Source organism: Nelumbo lutea, chromosome 6, assembly GCF_056320005.1.
Source record: "Nelumbo lutea isolate HS-2025 chromosome 6, American lotus-T2T, whole genome shotgun sequence".
Lineage (NCBI taxonomy): Eukaryota > Viridiplantae > Streptophyta > Magnoliopsida > Proteales > Nelumbonaceae > Nelumbo > Nelumbo lutea.
Window position 1 is genome coordinate 31,329,018 of NC_142689.1, and position 21,376 is coordinate 31,350,393.

Genomic DNA, 21,376 nt, shown 5'->3' on the forward strand with positions numbered 1-21,376 from the left:
AGAGTGCCCATCCCCCCAATTTACACCAAACTTGGCTGCAATAAGGCTTTTCCACCAAGTGTTCCTTTCAGTACCAAATCTCCAGATCCACTTGCTAAGGAGAGTTGTATTGAACACTTTTAATTTCAGGATTCCCAGTCCCCCTTCTTCAATAGGAAGACAAACTTGATTCCACTTAATGAGGTGTATTTTCTTTTCTTCTTCCCAACCCCTCCAGAGGAAGTTTCTTTGAAGACTTTCAATCTTTTTGGCAGTCTTAGCTGGGAGTGAGAAGAGGGAAAGAAAATAGGCGGGTAGATTAGATAATGTGCTTTTAATGAGAGTCACTCTGCCCCCCACTAATAAATATTTAGCTTTCCATAAAGAAAGCTTCCTCTCTAACCTATCAACCACAAGGTCCCACAATGCAGCTTTAGTACAATTTGCCCCCAAAGGGAGGCCCAAATAATTAACAGGAAGGGGATCCACTTTACAAGCCAACACTCTAGCACAGCCCTCCAAGTTTGCAACATGACCCACCGGACTAGTCATGCGTTTACTCAAATTGACCTTTAGACCCGAAATCACTTCAAACCAACACAGAATTCCAAGTAACACCTCTAACTGCTCAGGAACAGCATCAAGAAAACGAAGTGTCATCTGCAAACTGGAGAATATTAACTTTTTCCTCACCTGGAGCAATTGCAAAACCCTCCCAAAGCCCAGCCTCAGCAGCCCTTCTGGAAAATTGGGTAAGAATTTCCATGAGGCAAATGAAGAGGAGAGGGGAGAGGGGATCACCCTGCCTTAGCCCTCTAGAGCTTTCAAAAGAAAACTTGCGGTCTGACCATTTACCAAAATAGAGAACTTGGGGGAAGAAATGCAAACTTCGTCCAATTTCTCCACTTTTGACCAAAACTCATCTTTTCCAGCACCAAGTCCAGACAACTCCAGCTCACATGGTCATAAGCTTTCTCAATGTCTAATTTACAATCAGGCTAGGGGAGTCTTCTCTTCTTCTAGAATCAGTAAGTTCATTGGCAATAAGGATTGAATCTAACATCTACCTTCCGGGAACAAAGGCACTTTGATTGCTTAAAATCACACTACTCATAACTGCTTTCATTCTCTCAGCCAACACATTTACCAAGATTTTGTAGAAACTGTTCAAAAGGCTTACAGATCTGAAATCTTTTATATTTATAGCTCCCTCTACCTTCAGATTTTTTTCTTTTTTTTTTTATCAATAACAATGAAATTTTATTAATGATTGAGAGAATCAGAATTACAAGGGAAAGAGCTAAAAAATCTTAACTCCCAAGTCCCAACTACCCAAGGAACTTCCTGACCATGCAGCAATTACAAAACAGCCCAAAATATAGTGTTTCTGTTTACCCCTTGCCTAGCTAGACCATCTGCCAATGCATTTGCACTTCTCTTTATCCATGTACAATGAATTTCCATGTCCTTAGTGAGCCACTTGAACTTCCTCTTTTCATTGCTGTATTTCCAGAGCACAGAACTGTCCTCTTTTAGCCAATTCACCACAATTTCAGAATCACCTTCTATAATCAACTTTTTAATATTCATTTCCTTGGCCCTTTGAATCCCTTCAATAGCTCCTAAAATCAGAATCTCCCACCCCAATCGAACCAGAGTGCATGGCTAACAAATTCCCTGTTTCATTCCTTATCACTCCCCCTACTCCGGAAGGTCCTAGATTGCCTATGCTGCTACCATCGAAATTCAGTTTGGTAAACCCATGAAGTGGATGAGTCCAGCAAGAGTTTAAATTCTTTCTACTTGAACCTGAATCTGCAATCTCCTTCCAGCTCCTTATCATCTCATCAACTGAGAACACTTTAAACAATTCCAATGTTCTCAACCAATGTATCATCCTAATGTGGATAATCTCCATGATTTCTTCCACACTTCTCTCCTTATTTGAGAATATCCTTGAGTTCCTCTCCTCCCAAACAGTCCAACATACCACAGCCCTACCACACCTCCACATGATCTTGGCCCTTTTGGTTGGCCAATTAAATAAGCTTTGCACATTCAAAGGGGGAGTCCACCTGCACCCAAACAGAGAAGTAAACCATTCCCAAATAACTATAACAAACTGACAAGAAATTAGTAAATGTTATCCAGGAGTCCGGATCACCTGCCCATGAGAACTCTGCCCACGCCTACCCACAATACACTACCCCCCGTGAATTGGGAACATCTCCCCCTACATAATACTATGCAGAGGATGAGATGTTCTCCATGTGTGGCTCCGATGAACGTGGGCAGAGTTCTCGTGGGCAAGAGATCAGGATTCGTTATCCAGACTCACCATCGGATTTACAGAGAACACACCAGTGAGGATACAAACAACTGTTGGGTCTTTTCCTTTGGAGTAGATCCCTTGTATTAACTCTTTCTAGAAAGGCTTCCCAACAGAAACTCCCAACCTTTGGAAATATAGGTCGACACCACACTTCTTTAATAGGGAAAGATGATCCAACAGGAGGAGAGGGTAATAGTGCTTTGAAGAAAGAAGCACAAATGTAGGAACCCGAGGGAATGAGTGTTCCTTATTCTGCTATCTGTCTTTGATGGCTCAATGAACTGATGAAGATCCCTTCAAGAATGGATAGTAAGGCTAAAGTACAGGCTAACTCTATGTCCCTGACATCTCTTCTCAAACTCAAGTTCCATCCAAACCCAGAAGGTGAATTAGAAGGAAGAAGAAAGGAGGAGACTGGTTCATTTTTAAGGGTAGAAATAGCAAAAAGGCCTAGAAATTGATCTTTCAAAGAGGAATCCCCAACCCAAACATGTTCCCAAAACTTAATGAGGTTACCTGAGTGCAAGTCGTACCTGATCCATGGAGAGAACAATGGCAAGATGGCTTGAATAGACAAGAAAACCTTATGTGCTGATTTCAGCCAAGCTTCTTGTGAAAGGAAGAGTAGAAAGTTGGGGATTTCAGCAAGAGAGGAAAGGGGAGAAAAGATAAGAAACTAGGATAGATTAACATAACCCTAGCCGCCAGCCCCTCATTCTATTTATAATTAACTTAAGTATGAGATATTACAAGGATGCCCTTAGTAGGGCGGCAACTCAAACTAAGTAATTACAGCTCTTTAAAAAATAAAAACTAATGGGCCCAAGGCCCAACAACATCTTAATTTAAAAGAAAATAAACTAAACACAAGTCGGCCCACTCAACACTCCCCGACAAGTTGGGAGTAGATGTCATACATCCCCAACTTGCATAGATCATGCTCCAGCTTATTCTTTGCAACGCCTTTTGTGAGGACATCAGCAAGCTGCAGATTAGAAGAAATGTATGGAAGACAAACTTCTCCAGAAGTTACCCTTTCTCTGATAAAATGTCTATCTACTTCAATGTGCTTAGTTCGGTCATGCTGGACTGGATTATGAGCAATATTAATTGCTGCCTGGTTATCGCAGTATAGCATCATAGGTTCTTCTGCCTAAACACCAATTTCTTCCAACAGAGAATGGATCCAGAGAAGTTATGAAACTCCATGTGCCATGGCCCTATATTCGGCTTCTACACTTGACCTTGCCACAACTGTTTGTTTTTTACTCTTCCATGAGACTAGGTTACCCCCAACTAGGGTGCACACTCCTGAAGTTGATCTTCTGTCATCGAGGCATCCTGCCCAGTCCGCATCTGTATAGGTCTCTAGCTTGAGCTGTCCATGATCAGTAAACAATATGCCTCTGCCTGGATGTCCCTTCAGATAAGCAAGGATCCTGTCAACTGCCTTCCAGTGCTGGTCTCGTGGAGCATGCATGTATTGGCTCACTACACTTACTGCATAGGAGATGTCCGGTCTTGTCATGCACAAGTATAGTAGCCGACCCACAAGTCTTTGGTACCTCCCAAGGTCCTTTACTGGTTCACCTTCTGATGCACTGATTATATGGTTCTGATCAATGGGGGTGCTAGCTGCCTTTTTTCCAAGTTTCCCTATTTCTTGGAGAAGGTCCAAGATATACTTCCTTTGAGAGATAAAAATTCCATGTTTCGATCTTGCAACTTCAATGCCTAAGAAGTATCTCAGTTCTCCAAGGTCCTTAATCTCAAATTCCTTATGCAGGTTCCTCTTCAGACTATCAATCTCACTCAGATAATTCCCAGTGACAACAATATCATCCACATAAACAATTAGGATTGACACCAAGGATCCCCTGCGCTTCACAAACAAGGTGTGATCAGATTGAGTTTGAGTGTAGCCAAAAACAATTAGGATTGAGTTTGCAGTGACATGTGGACTACTTGTGTGGGCAAGGGAGGTAGAGTGAGTTCTACCTGTGCTACTTGTACCTTGTTGCTCGGCTACGGTTGAATTGGAACTAGCTATATCCCTCTGATTCAGAAGTAACCCAAACCTCTCAAGCTCGGCCCTTACTGCAGCAGCTGCAACAGACTCCAAGGCAGCTGTAGTAGGGGGGGCCAGAGTGTCACCAGTAACTGCCATATGTGCATTTCCTCTCTTATTCATCAATTTGGTCGGCACAAGATGTGGGTGAAGCTTCCAGCAAGTATCTCTTGTATGCTTTGGTTTCTTACAGTAGTCACAGACTAAGTCCCTTTTGTCTTCCTTCTTGTTCTCATTGCCATTCTGTTTAGGTTTCACAGCACTTACCATAGCAGACTGATCACACATGAGATTCTTCATCATTACATCCCTCCTGCACTCCTCTCCTGAGACAAATGCATATGCTTGGGAGAGAGTGACACTGTCCCTGGAAAGAAGATGCCGTCATGCAATGTCATACTCAGGGTTAAGGCCAGCAAGGAATTCAAACACCCTATACTTCTCTAAGTGTTTTTGATAGGTAGCTACATCCTTGATGGTTTCCCAAGCAAAGGTCTCTAGATGGTCAATATCCTGCCACAGATCTATCCCCCTGCCTAGTAGCAATAATCTGATTTCTCAGTTGATAAGCCCTAGCAACATTCTCCTTCTGTGAATAGGTCTCTGCAACCCCATCCCATATCTCCTTAGCAGTGTTTGCCCATAAAAAGTTTTTACTTATATGTGGCAACATAGAATTACACAACCATGTCATTACCATATAATTTTCTTGCACCCACCGGGAGTTGCCAGTTTCGGGTTTTACCTCTTCACCAGTAATATACCCCAATATTCCATGAGCCCCAATGGCCATCTTTGCAAATTGGGACCATTCTAAGTAATTTGTACCATCCAACCTAACTGTAGTAATGGTTCTGGCTCCGAAGGGGTCTCCAGCACCTCCTCCCACTGGTCTCATTTCATTCCCGAGCTTATAATCAACTCTATGTCCCTCCATGTGTCTCAAAGAGGTCCAGAAAACAGCTAAAAAATGCAACAAGAATAAATAAAATACCTTATGGAACCAACGACACTCCTTTGGTGTCCTGGACTTTCTTCCCACGAAAGATTCCTTTTCGATGGGATGGGGAGAAGAGAGAGAAGAAGCAACCGCCCTCTCTAGAGGCCTCCAAACCACATGGAACTTGAATCGCCCCTTACAAAAAAACCCAGAGGAACCCTAGAAAAATAGGCGCCAGTACCTAGGTCAAAAATGAAGAGTCCAACAAAATCAGGACTCTTCCCCTTTCTCCAGTTTTTCCTAATTCTGATGAGAAACCCTAGACCAGCTACAGGGCATACAAATCCATCAAGAAAATCCAAAAACTGGGCTTACCTGAAAGCTTCGATCAGCCTCTTAAAACTCCATGCAGTCGGCCGATCTAGGGCTGCAGGAATAAATCTCTTCAAGAACCTTCAACCTGCTCTGATACCAAGTAGAAAACCTTATGTGCTGATTTCAGCCAAGCTTCTTGTGAAAGGAAGAGTAGAAAGTTGGGGATTTCAGCAAAAGAGGAAAGGGGAGAAAAGAGAAGAAGGTCGACTAGGATAGATTAACATAACCCTAGCCGCCAGCCCCTCATTCTATTTATAATTAACTTAAGTATGAGATATTACAAGGATGCCCTTAGTAGGGCGACAACTCAAACTAAGTAATTACAGCTCTTTAAAAAATAAAAACCAATGGGCCCAAGGCCCAACAACATCTTAATTTAAAAGAAAATAAACTAAACACAAGTCAGCCCACTCAACACTTTCCAAGGAGAAGCTCTTGTAGTCCTAGCTAGAATTCCAGAATCCTATCCATTGTCTACCAGCCCATGTATACTTCCCACTATCTTAACCCACAATCTTTCTTTCTCCAGTGAGAATCTCCATAGCCATTTCCCTAGTAATGCTAGGTTCCTAGTCCTAATGTTCCCAATTCCCAAACCTCCCTCCTTTTTACCCCTACAAACCACCTCCCACCTGACCCTATTGTGCTTCTTCTCCTCCCCCGGATCCCACAAAAAATCTCTCATTAGTTTTTCCAGCCTACTGGCCACCTTAGCCGGAATCTTAAAGACTAACAAGAAATAGACAGGAAGGTTAGCTAGAGCAGACCTAATTAAGGTGATTCTCCCTCCAAGAGACAAATAAATTTTCTTCCAGTTGGCAAGTCTCTTTTCAAATCCACAATTGGGGCCCAAAAATCGCCTTTCTGAGGATTATCCCCCATAGGTAAACCAAGGTAACTTAAGGGCCAATTAGAAACTACACATCCCAAAATGTCTGCATACTCACCAATCTCCCCTTCCCCCATATTGACTCCAACTATACAACTTTTCTCAAAGTTCACTATAAGTTTTGACATTTGGTCAAAAAGTTGTATAGTGAACTTCAAGTTTCCAATCCAATTGATATCCCCTCCTTCACAAAACAGAATTGTGTCATTTGCAAATTGTAGGTGTAAGTGGTATATTATCTCTTCGAACTCTCCATCCTCTTATTAACTCCCAAGAATCTGCTTTGGATATTGGTCCCCCCAACACTTCAGCAACCAACATAAACAAGAAAGGGGATAGGGGGTCACCTTGTCTAATCCCCCTCAAAGCTGGGAAATAGTCCCACCAAAATGGAATATTGGCTATCCCTAATGCAACCCATCACCCATTTGCACCAGATGTCTCCAAACCCAAAGTTAATCATCACCTCCAATAGGAAGGACCAATCAACCAAGTCATAAGCCTTTTCCAGATCTAATTTATACACCACACCTCTTCTCCTGGATCTCTTATAGTCCTCTAAAGGTGGCCCTCTACCTTCGGAATTAGAGTAATAAAGGTGGCATTCAAGCTCCTTCGCAAAGAAGCATTCTCATAGAAGGCCTAAAAAACATTCATCACATCTTGCTTAACAAACTCCCAACTACTTGTGTAAAAAGATTTGTCAGCCCATCAAGACTCGAGGATTTCACATTCTCCAACATACCAAGTGCAGCCTTAACTTCCTCCTCTGTGAAGGGTCTCTCCAACCACTTCTTTTTATCATCATTCAGTTGCTTGAAGGGAAGACCTGATGGAAAGGGTCTTCTAGACCAATTCAACCTCTTATAGAAGCTTGTAGCAATCTGCTTAACTTTAGTAGTCGACTCTCCTAAGTTTCCATCCCATTCCAACTTACTAATTAAAGAAGCCCTGTACTGAGCATTTGCCATTTTGTGAAAGAATTGAGTATCTCTGTCCCCCGACTTCGGCCACCAAATTTTAGCCCTCTGCCTCCATTTAATTTGATCTTTTATGGCTAGTTTGTCAAAAATCACTTTGCGTGGCTTCTTTTCTGCCTCAAGGCCTCCAAGATTGGCCCTACCCCTTCAGGCCTATCAATTTGCTCTATTGTGTTGAGGCAAGCTCTCTTCTTAGTTTCAAAGACCAGACAACTTCTTCATTATCAAAACACAACAACCATTTCCTTCGAAGTGATTTAAGGAAATTTTTCTTGATTAAAAGCTATAATAATACAACAAGACACCTGTTGGAGCTCCAGACACTAAAGAGCTCCACACAATCAACACAACTCACATCAAAACAAGATTGGCATAATACAAAGATAACACAAGGGAACCTTGGCTAAAACAGAATTATTCAAAGTCTCGTGCTCTAAAACCCAGGGTTTTAAAAGTGCAAGGTGCAAAAAAAAGTGCAAGGCACAAAAATAAGCACAAGGGTCAATTTGTGCCCAAGGGACAAGGTGCAAGGCAAGGCATGTGCCTTTAAGCAAGGCACAAAAATACAAAAAAATGCCAAAATAATTAAAAAATATATTCAACATGATATTAATAAAAATATAAACTTAAATTTTAGAATAAATGTTTTAAAAAACCTATTATCTAAAATAAAAATAAATAAACATAACATGCAAAGCGTATTCAAATGAAAAATTTTTAAATAAAATCAAACATATAAACATTTTCAAGCATGTAAAACCCACAATCTCTTTTTCTCCTCAATTGCGTTACTTCAAATAGCTAGTGTGATGTAAAACATATTGCATTCCTGATTCTACAAGCCACCTTTGTACCAAGCCCCTCAAGGCAATTGCTAATGTTGTTCATTCATTCATCCTAATAAAATATCTTCTTAAAAGGCAATTAAAATTATAAAATCGTTATTTTTTCTGTAAGGATTAAGAATATAAGACCCTAACATGGGCTTGTTTGGGCTTGCCACGAGGGGCTTGGTTGGGGGTCTAGGGGCGGAGCCTCTAACCCAACCGCTAGGTTCAAGAAACAAAAAGTGCAAATTTTAAAAGGCGCACACCTTTGAAAGTGTTGCGCCTAGGACCTAGGAAAGGCACATACCCTAAAATGTGCCTTGTCTATGCACCTAGGCGTGCCTTTTAAATCATGGTTGAAACCCATACCTTCCAATCTCTTCAACTTCCCCTTTCCTTTCATAGGAATTTTTTTTAGACTTTCTACAATTACTAGTGCCTTAACTCACAAGGATGGCATAAATAGATGGGAAGACTTGAAAGACACTTATGGTAAGAGTTATATGCTCATCTAGAAATGGCAACGGGGCGGGGTAGGGATGGGAAGCCACTCCCCATCCTCATCCCCACAAAAATCCCCACCCCCGTCCCCGTCTCCGCCAATGGTGACAAGGTTATCCCCATCCCCGCAGGAATCCCCACTCCCTGTGATTTTTTATAATGTCAACTATTTTGTTTTTGTTTTTATTTTATTTAAAAATTAAAAATAAAATAATTATAATTTACAATCCTTTTAAATAGACCTGTTCATGGGCCGGGTTTCAGGCTTGACTTACACTTTGTTGTGCTCGGACTTCGGGTCGGGCCCCATTCAAAATTTGGCAAAAGCCAAGCCCAAAGCCTGGCCCATGAATAGGTCTACTCTTAAAAAGGATTCAAACATATTTAACCATCTTTTTAAAAATATTAATATAAATACATACATACATAGACATATGCATACATATATACATATATATTAGCAGGGATTGGGGTTCCCGTGGGGCAGGGAGTGCTCTCCCCATCCCTGCTCCATCCCCACCAACGGGGATGAAAATTTCCCCATCTCCATCCCCGGAGGGAAAATCATCCCCATCCCTGCCCCGTTCAGGGTGGGTCTCCACAGGGATCGGGGAAATGGGGAAATTTTCCATCCCTACCCTCATCCCATCCCATAGACAGATATTTCTCTTCCACCAAGGTAGCCTCTTGTCAATAATATATGTTTTCTGCAGAAATCAGATTTATAATATTAATTTGTTATTTCTTTATTTTCTGAAGACATATTTTTCCCTTCAAGGATATCTTATCCTCCTTTATAAATTTCAATTTCTACATGATAATGAAATACTTCTGTTACTGACAAAAGACATCCAACAGCCATCTGTTACTCCCTTGCATATAGAATATCATCTATAAGAACAGTCCCAAGAGCAACAAGCCATGCAAATATCTCTACCTTTGGAGGAAGTGGGCTCCACCAAATTGTACCAATCAATGAGGATTTTGCAACACCATGTCAGTAGTTTTTTTTTTATTTTGATCAGCAAGTAAAGATTACCATACATCAGTAGTATTGTTAAATGAACTAATGGAGTATCATCCTTTTGAGTCTCATAACCAGATAGTAATACCATAGTTCATCCTATTCTTTTGAAGATTGTTTTCCTATTATAATGATCAGTTGGCCAGGAAGAAGACAAAAGAGAAAGGTTAAATTGAAATCTGAAGTGCATGTTCAAGAAAATTAAGTTGATAAGACCTTCAAGAACATATACACCATAGGGATAGAGAAAATATTAGAGAAATGAGCTACTAACTTATGTGCATCAAAGGGAAGCTATATCATTTAACCACAAAAGGATTTAAATCTATAAGGACTCAAATGAACAAAATAAAGAAAGCAATATTGGCAACATACCTTTGTCTCAAACCCAAAAATGTTAGAATAAAAGCAAATATGATGAACAAACAAGTACATATGACCCTGCAAATTAAAGTAAAATTAGGGAAATTAAAAGAAGGGTGAATTCAAGGTTCAAAGTATCGATACGTATCGGCCCGTATCAGCTGAGACATATCGTATCGGGAGCTTCCCGATACGCCCTATAGAGGGTGTACCGGGGTTTTGACCAGTCCAGAGGGTGGACAGACCTTAAACCGGCCCCTCTAAACCGGATTTGAAAAAAAAAAACTGAAAAAAAACTACCGATACTGTCCGATATGCCTCTACCGGCGTATCAGATGTATCGATATTTTGAACCTTGGGCAAATTATAATAGTGTAATTTTATAAATCTCTAGGCATACGACTTAACTACTGTCTTAAAGTTAAGAAAATCACAAAAGAAAATTATGGTACCATGGAATTCCTAACAACTATAGATTATTCACAATAAGGAGAAGCAAATGAGTGCAGAAAATATGGCCGTGTTTGGTTCACTACTATGGGCCCCATTATTTTAATTCTTGCTCATTTTGGGCAAGAATGAGCAAGAATGAATAACATGTGTTTGGTTACAAAATTCTTGCTACATGCCACATTCTTTTTAGAATGAAAGATCAGCCCATAGCACAGAATTTGAGGTAGCCTGCAGCATGAAAAACAATCATGCACCATCTTGCTCGTTTTCATTCTTTGAGGAAACTCTGCCTACAAAACTACTGCATAGATGTTTACTAGCGGACTATCGTGGAAACTCACCTCAACAGACATTAACTGCCTACCATCCACCAGTAAACATCCATGCCAACAGTTTTGGAGACCTAGGCTGGTAGTAGGGGTGCAACTTGGGCAGGCCTAGCCCGAGCCCAAACTAACCCAACCCGAAATTTTACACGGGCTGGCTTGGAATTTCAGTCCTCAGACTGCGCTTGGGCTCAAGAAATCGGGCTTTTCTATTTTTCAGGTCAGGCCTAGGCCTAGTCCTTAGGTAGCCCAAACCGGGCCCAACTATACACATATGTATATATATGTTAATTTTGCATACATATTTACATATATATACATACATATTTGTGTGTGTGTGTGTGTGTATATATATATATATATATATATATATATATATATATATATATATATATATTTGTATACTTATTTACCTATTTACATACATATTTTGCATACATATATGCATAAATATATGTATACATGTTTGCATAAATATATATGTATATTTTAAAGTGGGTTTATTGACCAACCCAAGCCCGGCCTGGGCCCGAGCCCGAGCCCAACCCGAGTTCATCAAATTACAGTGCGGATTGGGCTCAGGTTGGGAAAATCGGGCTTGACCTTGGGCCCGGGCCTTAAGCCCAAATTTTAGGGTTGGTCCCAAGTTGACCATAAACCCGGCCCAACCCGCCCAACTTGCACCCCTAGCTGGCGGTTTATGAATACCAGCAGTTTTTTTTTTTTTTTTGAAGAATGAAAATGAGCAACATAGGACACTTGTTAGTCTAAAAAGAATTCATTTTTAGGAAAAAAAAAGTGTTTGGTTTGTTAGGTTTTGGGCTGATATAACATGTTCTTTATTTGCATAGCATAGTTAGGGAGTTCTTGGGACTTAGGCCCATTAATTTATGTTTTAAGTTAAGAGTGTTTTTAAGTTCTCACAAGTAGCTGACTTACTAAGGGCATACTTGTCTTTGTACTCTCTTTTATTTATGAGTAAATCTAATGAAAGGGGCGGGCAAACCTAATTCTGAGCTTCTTCCATTCTCTACTATCTCTCATCTCTCTCTTTCTTAGTTGAAACCTTTTCTCCTCTATCTTTTCTTCTTTCTTTTACAGTTTTTATATCAAAACAGGTTGTCCAAACCTTTCTACATGGTATCAGAGCAAGTTTAAACATTTCTTGAGTTGCTCCATCATGCAGCCCTAGATCGACTGACTGCATGATAAGATAAAGGAATGATCGAAGACTTTAAGTAAGCCCAGTTTTTGGATTTTCTGGAGGAATTGCAATCCCTTGTCGCTGGTTTAGGGTTTTACACCAAAATCAGGAAGAACTGGAGAAAGGGGAAGAGTCCTATTTTAGTAGGACTCTTCAATTTTGACCTAGGTGGCACTCTAGTTTTCTAGGGTTCCTTGAGGTTTCTTGAAGGGGGAGGTTCAAGTCATAGCCTTTTTGGAGGTCTCTAGAGGTTGCAACAGCCTCTTCTCTCTCTTCTCTCGCTCCCACGGAAAAAGGAATCTTTGGAGAGAGAGGCTTCTAGGGTTCCAAGAGGATGTTTGAGGTTTCTAAAGGAGATAAATACCTTCTTTTCCATCTCAAATTGATTTCCTAACCTATTCTGAGAGTTATGGAGGGTTGTGTAGTTGAAAACAAATTTTCAGAAGAAATGGGATCCGGGGGAGGTGTTGGAGACCTCTTCGGAGCCGGAACCATCACTACAGTCAAGTTTGATGGTACAAACTACTTAGAATAGTCACAATCTGCAAAGATAGCCATTCTTGCTTGTGGGAAATTGGGGTATGTCACCAGTGAGGAAAAGAAACCTGAAACTAACCATTCCCGATGGGTACAAGAAAACTACATGGTGATGACTTGGCTATGTAATTCCATGTGACCATGCCCCATATAAGTAAGAAATTTTTATGGGCTAACACAGCTAAGGAGATTTGGGATGGAGTAGCAAAAACCTATTCATAGAATGAAAATGTTGCTAGAGCCTATCAGAGAAACCAAGTGATTACTACTAACTAGGGAGATAAGTCTTTTGCTATTTATTTTTCAACCCTAAAAACCTTATGGCAGGGGATAGATCATTTGGAGGCTGTGGTTTGGGAAAGTAGCAAAGATGTAACAACTTATCAAAAGCTAGTAGAAAAGAATAAGGTTTTTGAGTTTTTTAGCTGGACTTAACCCTGAGTATGATATTGCATGCCAACATATTCATTCCCGAGATAGTGTAACTCTCTCTCAAGCATATGCCTTTGTGTCTAGAGAGGAGAGTAGGAGAAATGTGATGATGAGGAACCCAGACCTTGAGCAATCAACTATGGTTAGCACAGTGAAGCCTAAGCCGAGTGGGGATAAGGGCGGAAATGAACTGAGGGAGGACAAAAGGGATTTAATCTGACTACTATAAGAAACCCAAACATACCAGAGATACCTGTTGGAAGCTTTACCTACACCTTGTACCGAGTTGGCTCAAAAATAAGAAAGGAAATGTGAATATGGCAGTGATTGGTGATTTATCAGGGCCACCTACTACAGCCTCTCTAGAATCTGTTGCAGCAACTGCAATGAGGGCCGAGTTGGAGAGATATGGGCAATTCCTAAATTTGAAGAATCAACCAGTTCCAAGTCAGTATCAAGTGGACAAAAGGTGAAAGTGGATCAGGAGGTAGTCATTCTACCTCGTTTGCACACACAGGTAGTTCACATGCCACTGCAAATTATGCATCCACTACAAGTAAGGGGGGACCTCCCTAGATTATAGACTCAGGAGCCTCAAAACATATGAACAACATTTCCACCATTTTCACTTCATACCACCTCTGCTCTGGTAGAGATAGAATTTCCACAGTTGATGGATCACATGTTACCGTTGCTAGGAAAGGGTCTGTCAGGATAACTGATACCACTACCCTACCTTCTGTCCTTCATGTTCCTAGACTGAGCACTAATCTTTTATCTGTTATTAGCTTGACAAAGAATTTGAACTATTCTGTGCTTTTTTCTCCTGGTTATTGTGTTTTGCAAGATGTAGAATCAAAGAGGACAATTGGGAGTGGTTGTGAGGTGAATGGAATATATCTTCTTGATGCACTTCCTAGTCATTAGAGTCATGTCAGCAGGAGTATTGAGTTAGAGTCAGTGAGTCAGGTTATGCTTTGGCATAATCAATTAGGACATTTGTCTTTTGCTTCCTAGCGTGTTTGTTTCCCAAATTGTTTGTCTGTCAGTTTGTCCAGTTTGGAGTGTGAGGGCTATCAACTTGGAAAGCATTGTAAACATTCCTTTAAAGCAAGTAATAAAAGATGTTCTTCTGTTTTTGATATTGGTCATACTGATATGTGTGAGGGGCCATACCATGTTTCCTCTATGGGTGGCTATCGGTGTTTTCTTCTGTTTGTTGATGATTATTCTCATTACTCTTAGATATATTTGATGAGATCCTGTGATGAGGAACCTACCATCTTTGGTTCAACAATTCCATCAAATGGTGCTGACACAGTTTGGGGTACAAGAGAAAGTGTTTAGATCAGACAATGCCAAGGAATACTTTGAAAAAAACTTGCCATCATACCTTTTGGAGCATGGAGTTATCCATCAGAGTAGTTGTACATACACTCCACAACAGAATGGTGTAGCAGAAAGGAAGAACAGACACATTGTGGAAGTAGCAAGAAGCATGATGTTGAGCTCTACAATTCCAGTTCATTTTTGGAGTGATGCAGTTCTTACAGAAGTGTTCTTGATTAATCGAGTGCCTTCTCGTGTTCTTGGATATAGCACTCCATTCAGCCTTCTTTTTCCTAAGGGGGAGACATTCCATATTCCTAAGGATGTTTGGATGTGTGTGCTCTATCCATGTTCTTAGTCCTCACTGCTCAAAGTTGGATCCTAAGGCAAAGAAGTGTGTCTTCCTTGGGCAATGCAGGAAATTAGAAGGGGTATTGTTGTTATGATCCAGTCTCCGGGAGTCGGTATGTTACTATGGATGTCACATTTTTTAAGTCCACACCATTTTTTTTAGGGATTCTTTTCAAGGGAAGTGTTTTGGAGAAGGAAGTGAACAATCTATACAACTTCATGTTCCAACACCTTTGTCTACTCCAGTGTTTGAACTACTTATCTCACCCACTTTTCCACCTCCATTGTGTCTTGTCTCTCAGTGTAGCGCCTACGACAACACAGGGAGGTTGATTCGACAGTAGAGGAACCCACGCCACTCCCTATCGGCTCATTCGAGGTTCTAGGTTCGACTAACACAGACCCAAGTATGCCTCTTGTTTCCTCTGATGGTTTAGTTCCTATTAATACTACTACCCTTGCTCCTAGCGCCATTGCAGATGACCTTGATCTACCTATTGCCCTCAGAAAAGGGAAGAGGAAGTGTACTACTCATTGCATCTCACACTATCTTTCCTACAGTGGATTATCCCCTTCCTATCGGGCCTTCCTTTCCTCCCTTGACTCTATGTCTATACCCAAGAGTGTTAGTGAGGCTCTCTCCAAACATGGGAGATTATGGATTTGCCTGATGGCAAGGAGATTGTTGGATGCAGATGGGTTTATACAATGAAGTACAAGGCTGATGGGAGTATAGAAAGCTACAAGGCGAAGCTAGTTGCAAAAGGAATACTTAGACTTATGGCATAGACTACTTGGAAACTTTTTACCAGTGGCAAAGATGAGTTCAGTTCGAATTCTTCTATCACTAGTAGCTACATACTCTTGGCCACTCTTCCAACTTGATGTGAAGAATGCCTTTCTCAATGGGGACTTGTAGGAGGAGGTGTATATGGACCTTCTAACTGGCTTCTACAATAATGTGGAAAAATGAAAGGTATGTAGGTTGAAGAAGTCCCTATATGGATTAAAACAATCACCAAGTGCATTGGTTGTTTTTGGCTATACTCAAACTCAATCTAATCATACTCTTTTTGTAAAGAGGAGGGGTTCACTTGTGTCAATTGTGATAGTGTATGTAGATGTAGATGACATTGTAGTTACAGGAAATGATTTGAGTGAGATTGATACCTTGAAGAAGAATCTGCATAAAGAGTTTGAGACTAAGGATCTTAGGGAGCTGAAGTACTCTATGGGCATTGAAGTGGCAAGGTCCAAGCATGGGATCTTCATCTCACAGAGAAATTCTGTTCTAGATCTACTACAGGAGACAAGAAAGCTTGGGGCAAAGGTAACCGATACACCTATTGATCAGAACCACAGGATAAATGCTTCAGAGGTTAGTGGGGTGGTTACTATACTTATGTATGACGCAACCAGACATCTCTTATGCAGTGAGTGGTGAGTCAATACATGCATGCCCTACGAGTTTAGCATTAGGAGGCTATTGATAGGATACTTTCCTTTTTGAAGGGACACCCAGGTAGAGGAATATTATTTGCTAACCATTGACAGTTGAAATTAGAGGCTCACACAGATGCTAATTAGGCAAGGTGCCTAGATGACAGGAGATCTACATCAGGAATTTTTACTCTTGTTGGAGGTAATTTAGTTCACAGAAGAGTAAACAGACAGTTGTGGCAAGGTCAAGTGCAAAAGTTGAATATATAGCCATGGCACATGGTGTTTCATAACTCCTCTCAATCTGTTCCCTGTTAAGGGAGATTGGAATTGAGGCCAAAGAACCTATGATGCTATATTGTGACAATCAAGCAGCAATTAACATTGCCCACAACCCAATTCAGCATGATAAGACGAAGCATATAGAAGTGGATAGACACTTTATAAGGGAAAGGGTGACATCCGGAGAAGTTTTCTTGCCATATGTTGCATCTAACTTGCAGCTAGGGGTGCTCACAATTCGGTTAACCGAACCATGGGGTGTTTTTTTAAACCGAACTAGTACTACTGGTTTTTGGAAAACTGGTAACTGAAACCGAACCAAAGCCGGTCAGTTAACCAGTTGACCAATTCGGTTAACCGTCGGTTCGATTTGTCAATTTTTCAATTTTTAAATTTTTACAATATTTATTATAAAAATATAATTAAATATATAATAAAATTTTAAAAATATATATAATATTATATTTTAAATAATATAATATATTATAAATATATATTTATATATATAGTATATATAAAACATATATAATATATATAATATATAATATACATAAATATATATAAAATATATAGAAATATATGTATATCGGTCAGTTTGGTTAACCGTCGTCTTTTTATATTGGTTAACCGAAACTGAACTGGTACCCTTCGGTTTTTTAAAAACACCGAACCGACCGGTTCGGTTAACCAATTTTTCGATTCGGTTTTGGTCGACTTTTCCAATTGGTTCAATTTTTTGGCATTTTTTGCTCACCCCTACTTGCAGCTTGCTGATGTTCTTACAAAAGGAGTTGCAAGAAACAAGTTGGAACATGATCTACGCAAGTTGGGAATGTGCGACATTTATTCCCAACTTGTTGAGGGGGAGTGTTGAGTTTTGGATTGATATAACATGTATTTTATTTACATAGCATAGTTAGGGAGTTATTGAGCCTTAGACCCATTAGTTTATGTTTTAAGTTAAGAGTGTTTTTAAGTTCTCACAAGTAGCCGACTTACCAAGGGCATACTTGTTTTTGTACTCTTTTATTTATGAGTATATAATCTAATGAAAGGGGTGGCCAGACCTAATCGTAAGCTTCTCCCATTCTCTTCTATCTCTCATCTCTCTCTTCCTTAGCTGAAACATTTTCTCCTCTTTCTTTTCTTTTTTCTTTTACAGTTTTTATATCAAAACAGGTTGTCCAAACCTTTCTACTTGGTTCATAGCAATATTTTCTCATTCTTCCTGTTTTTACCCATTCTTGTCCATTTTAGAATTTCATCTTGGGTAAAATGAGAAAGAATGAGAATTGAACCACACATGACCTATTTTGATGCAAATTTCTTGACAGAGCTATTATCAAAAAAAGGATGCTTACACTTCCACAAGAATCAAGAGTTACCTGAAGAAGGATATTCTCTTGGAGGGCACAATTGAAGTCTTGAACAAGGACCTTTATAAGAAGACAAAAAAAGCAAAAACAGTAGATGGAGTCCATTTTAGAATAATACGAAAATCGTGCACTATAGAATTCTACAGTGCTTATCTATAATGAGATTCAATATTTGCAGTGGTAAAGCTCTTTGCAAATATAATATTGGCAGTTTCTAAAGATTTTCCCAAATATAATAGAATGTGCTGATAACAAACAACAAGAAATCAGTATTAGCAAAGGCATAAAAATACAGCTCCCATAACCTTGCAAATGGAAGTAAAAAATCAGTTGTTAATATCACTGATGTTTTTTCAATATAATATCAGAAGTTAATAATAAACAACAAGAAATCAATATTGGCAAAGACACAAGTATATTTCCTCACTGTGCAATAGCCAACTCTTCCTCTAGAAGAAAAAATGTTTGTGTGCAATGGACACCACCAAGTTGCAGATGGAAGAAACTAAATTTTGATGGTAGTTGTGTGGGTAATCTGGGTCTAACTGGCTCAGTCATTAGTGGTGTAATTAGGGATGAGAAAGGAGTTATACTCTCATTGTACTCAGGTCCAATTGGGCAAGGTGATGTACTCAGATCAGAATTTTTGGCAGCAGTTTATGGGGTGGAGAAAGCAAAAGAGTTGGGCATTGAAAGGCTGATTATTGAAGGGGACTCAAGAACAATTGTAAGTTGGCTGAAAAGGGGAGAAGGAATAATTTGGAATTTAAGGAATGGTTATAGAAGGCTCAAATGGCTATATAAAGAAATGATGATTCAAGTCAACTGGGTGAGAAGATCTGCAAACCATTTGGCAGATGGGCTAGCTAAGCAAGGGGTTCAGAGACAGTCTATGTATTGGGCTCACTTGTAATTTTCTGGGTTAAAAATGTCCTCTTGAGTCTGTTGAATCTTTCCACAACTTCTTGTTGTACCTATTTTATCTAATTTTAATGAATCCTTTTCTGTGTTGCTGATCAAAAAAAGTATATCTCCTCACTGTAACTACAAACAGAATTTAATAGTATATGTTTATCCATCATTTGCACCCATAATTTAATTAAGCAGAATGGAATGGTGAAACAGGATTCATGTCGCCAACCCCATATAATTGGGATAAGGCTTGGATGATGATGATAATATGTATGCATCACTTCTCATGAATAAAGGACTGTTTGGCATGTGCCACATATTGATTTTAAATATAGAGTTAGGATAATAAGAACTCAAGTGGTATTTGATTGGTTGTCAGAACAAAATCAGTAGATAATCAAAAATTGGTTTCATTTTATTATTTTTTTCTGTCAGAACACCATCTAAGGTAACCATAGTGTAAAAAAGATGGAATTTTCTTCTATATTTATTTGATAAGGGAAATTGATGCTTACCACATGTGAGAAAAGAATGAAGAGGTTTCAATAGGCTTGAATTCAGAATCAGTGTCTGGGACTCTGGTGCCTGATGCTTTGCTCTGACTAGTGACTGCAGACTCCAGGGCATGTAAACAATAGGTTATGGTTTTCTGGTTGCTGCTGCAACATGTGTTGATATTGCAACATTTGCAGTTAAAATGATGCATGTAGAGGTTTCACTGTTTCACAGAGGCTAAATTGCATATCCCTAAGTTGGAAGTAGGTAAAAAAGCCAAAAAAACAAAAAGATGTTGGAGTCAACCTGAAAGGATATCCTAAATTCTTGAAACTGGAAACAGAAGGAATGGATTTTTAAGACTTCCATAGGAATAGAAACTCAACATAACCTAGTGCATTAATCAAGTCAGGTACTTGTCCACTGAGATGATCAATCAAGGTATAATCAGTGAATACATGTGGAACATCATCACTGGGTGCGTCTTCCAAGAGGGTGAACTCAACAGTGACCACAGTAATTACCTTCTGGTGATCAGAATGCAGCGAGTGGGAAACTAGAATCTGGACCAGGCAGACAATGTCAAATGGCCAAAGGCCTGCAAGGTGATATCAACAGGAACAGAAGGAAAGTAGGAACTTACAATTTGTAATTTACAATTCAAGGGTAAGTAGTTTGGTGATTTACAGGAGGGGGACGCTGAGAAAAAGAGGTTTGCAAAGGGATGGTTGTTTTGGGAAGAAAACGGAGTGAAAAGTCCCAATGGCTTGTTTTCTTTCCAGGGATCCCATGTCAAAGTTTTGAGTGTTTCAGGTGCTTGCTTTGGTTTCACAAATCAGATGTGGACCCATTCACTGTCAAATCATTATTTCTGGGTAGGATCTTGATTATTGAGACTCCATTTATCTACTTGAGTGAAAGAACCATGAAAAGAGAGAGGAGGGCATTAAAATGAACCAATCTGTTGAAACGCCATGTCAGGCTCCAGGAGCAACCTTACCAAGTTCTATTTTGATGGTTCCAATCAAATTAATACCTGTGAAGGTGATTCATTTTCTTGTGTGAGGAGTTTTGGAACATTCAACATTGCTGAATGTAAGCATTCATGTGATTGATGGTAATAGTATGGCTGGAGAGTGGAGAGTGGATGCTTGGTCACTAGGGGGCTGATATAGTGCTCCTGCAGAATTACCTTTTCTTCATGCAAGAGAAGATCAAGGTTGAGTGCTGCAGAAGTACTCCAGAAAGGCAGAGGTATGCAGGGGCAATAAATCCAAGTTATTAGTTTCATTTTTTTAATCCTATACTACTGGAAGGAAATATAATCTTACTGCCATAGCCCCACATGTTGAAGTTACTTTGAAGGTGATGGATAATGTAACTAGGGTAGGAAAAGAAGAGAATGTACTGTAAGAGAAGGGAATGGACATAAAAGAGACACATTAATTCATGCACTGGGGTGTCTAAGGAACAAGATGCAACTAGAGTTGTGTTGGGGTCTGCAAGTGGTACATGCTTTTATTGGCTATCTTTTGTTTTGGGGGTGGAATTACAGAATCATTGTGCACTGGCTTTCTCTATTTTTGTGAAATAGATTGAATTTTGGGTTTTTTTTGTGTGTGTTTTTCTGGCTAAGGTTGATTGTGGGGCTTTGGATGTCAATTCCTGATAGGCTCATTCTATCGAATGCAACATCCTTTGCTTCTATCCCTTATTCTTTTCATAACATTTCCCTCAAAATTATACCCCACACCAATTGACATAACCCTCAAAAGTATATATATATATATATATATATATATATATATAACTTAATTGGTATTGACTTGACGACTCAATGGTGAATGGACATTTATCTAAATTCACCATCTCCAAGATCTCTAACATGGTAATGGCATAAATGGTCAAAATGAGATTTCATATAGTTTTTTTGGCGTCAATTTTTATTCGATAAATCTTAA

The 21,376-nt window shown here is 39.6% G+C and overlaps 1 protein-coding gene across 1 annotated transcript in view; it reads right to left on the reverse strand.

Annotated features, from left to right (window-relative positions):
• LOC148848345 (protein VASCULAR ASSOCIATED DEATH 1, chloroplastic-like) overlaps positions 1-21,376 on the reverse strand; it is a 48,625-nt gene that overhangs the window by 26,452 nt on the left and 797 nt on the right. Inside the window, exons 3-4 of the mRNA XM_088951651.1 lie at positions 18,018-18,068; positions 10,291-10,356 (exon numbers count right to left, since the gene is read on the reverse strand). Coding sequence (XP_088807777.1) covers positions 10,291-10,356; positions 18,018-18,068 — 117 coding nt within the window. The remainder of the gene's footprint in view (positions 1-10,290; positions 10,357-18,017; positions 18,069-21,376) is intronic.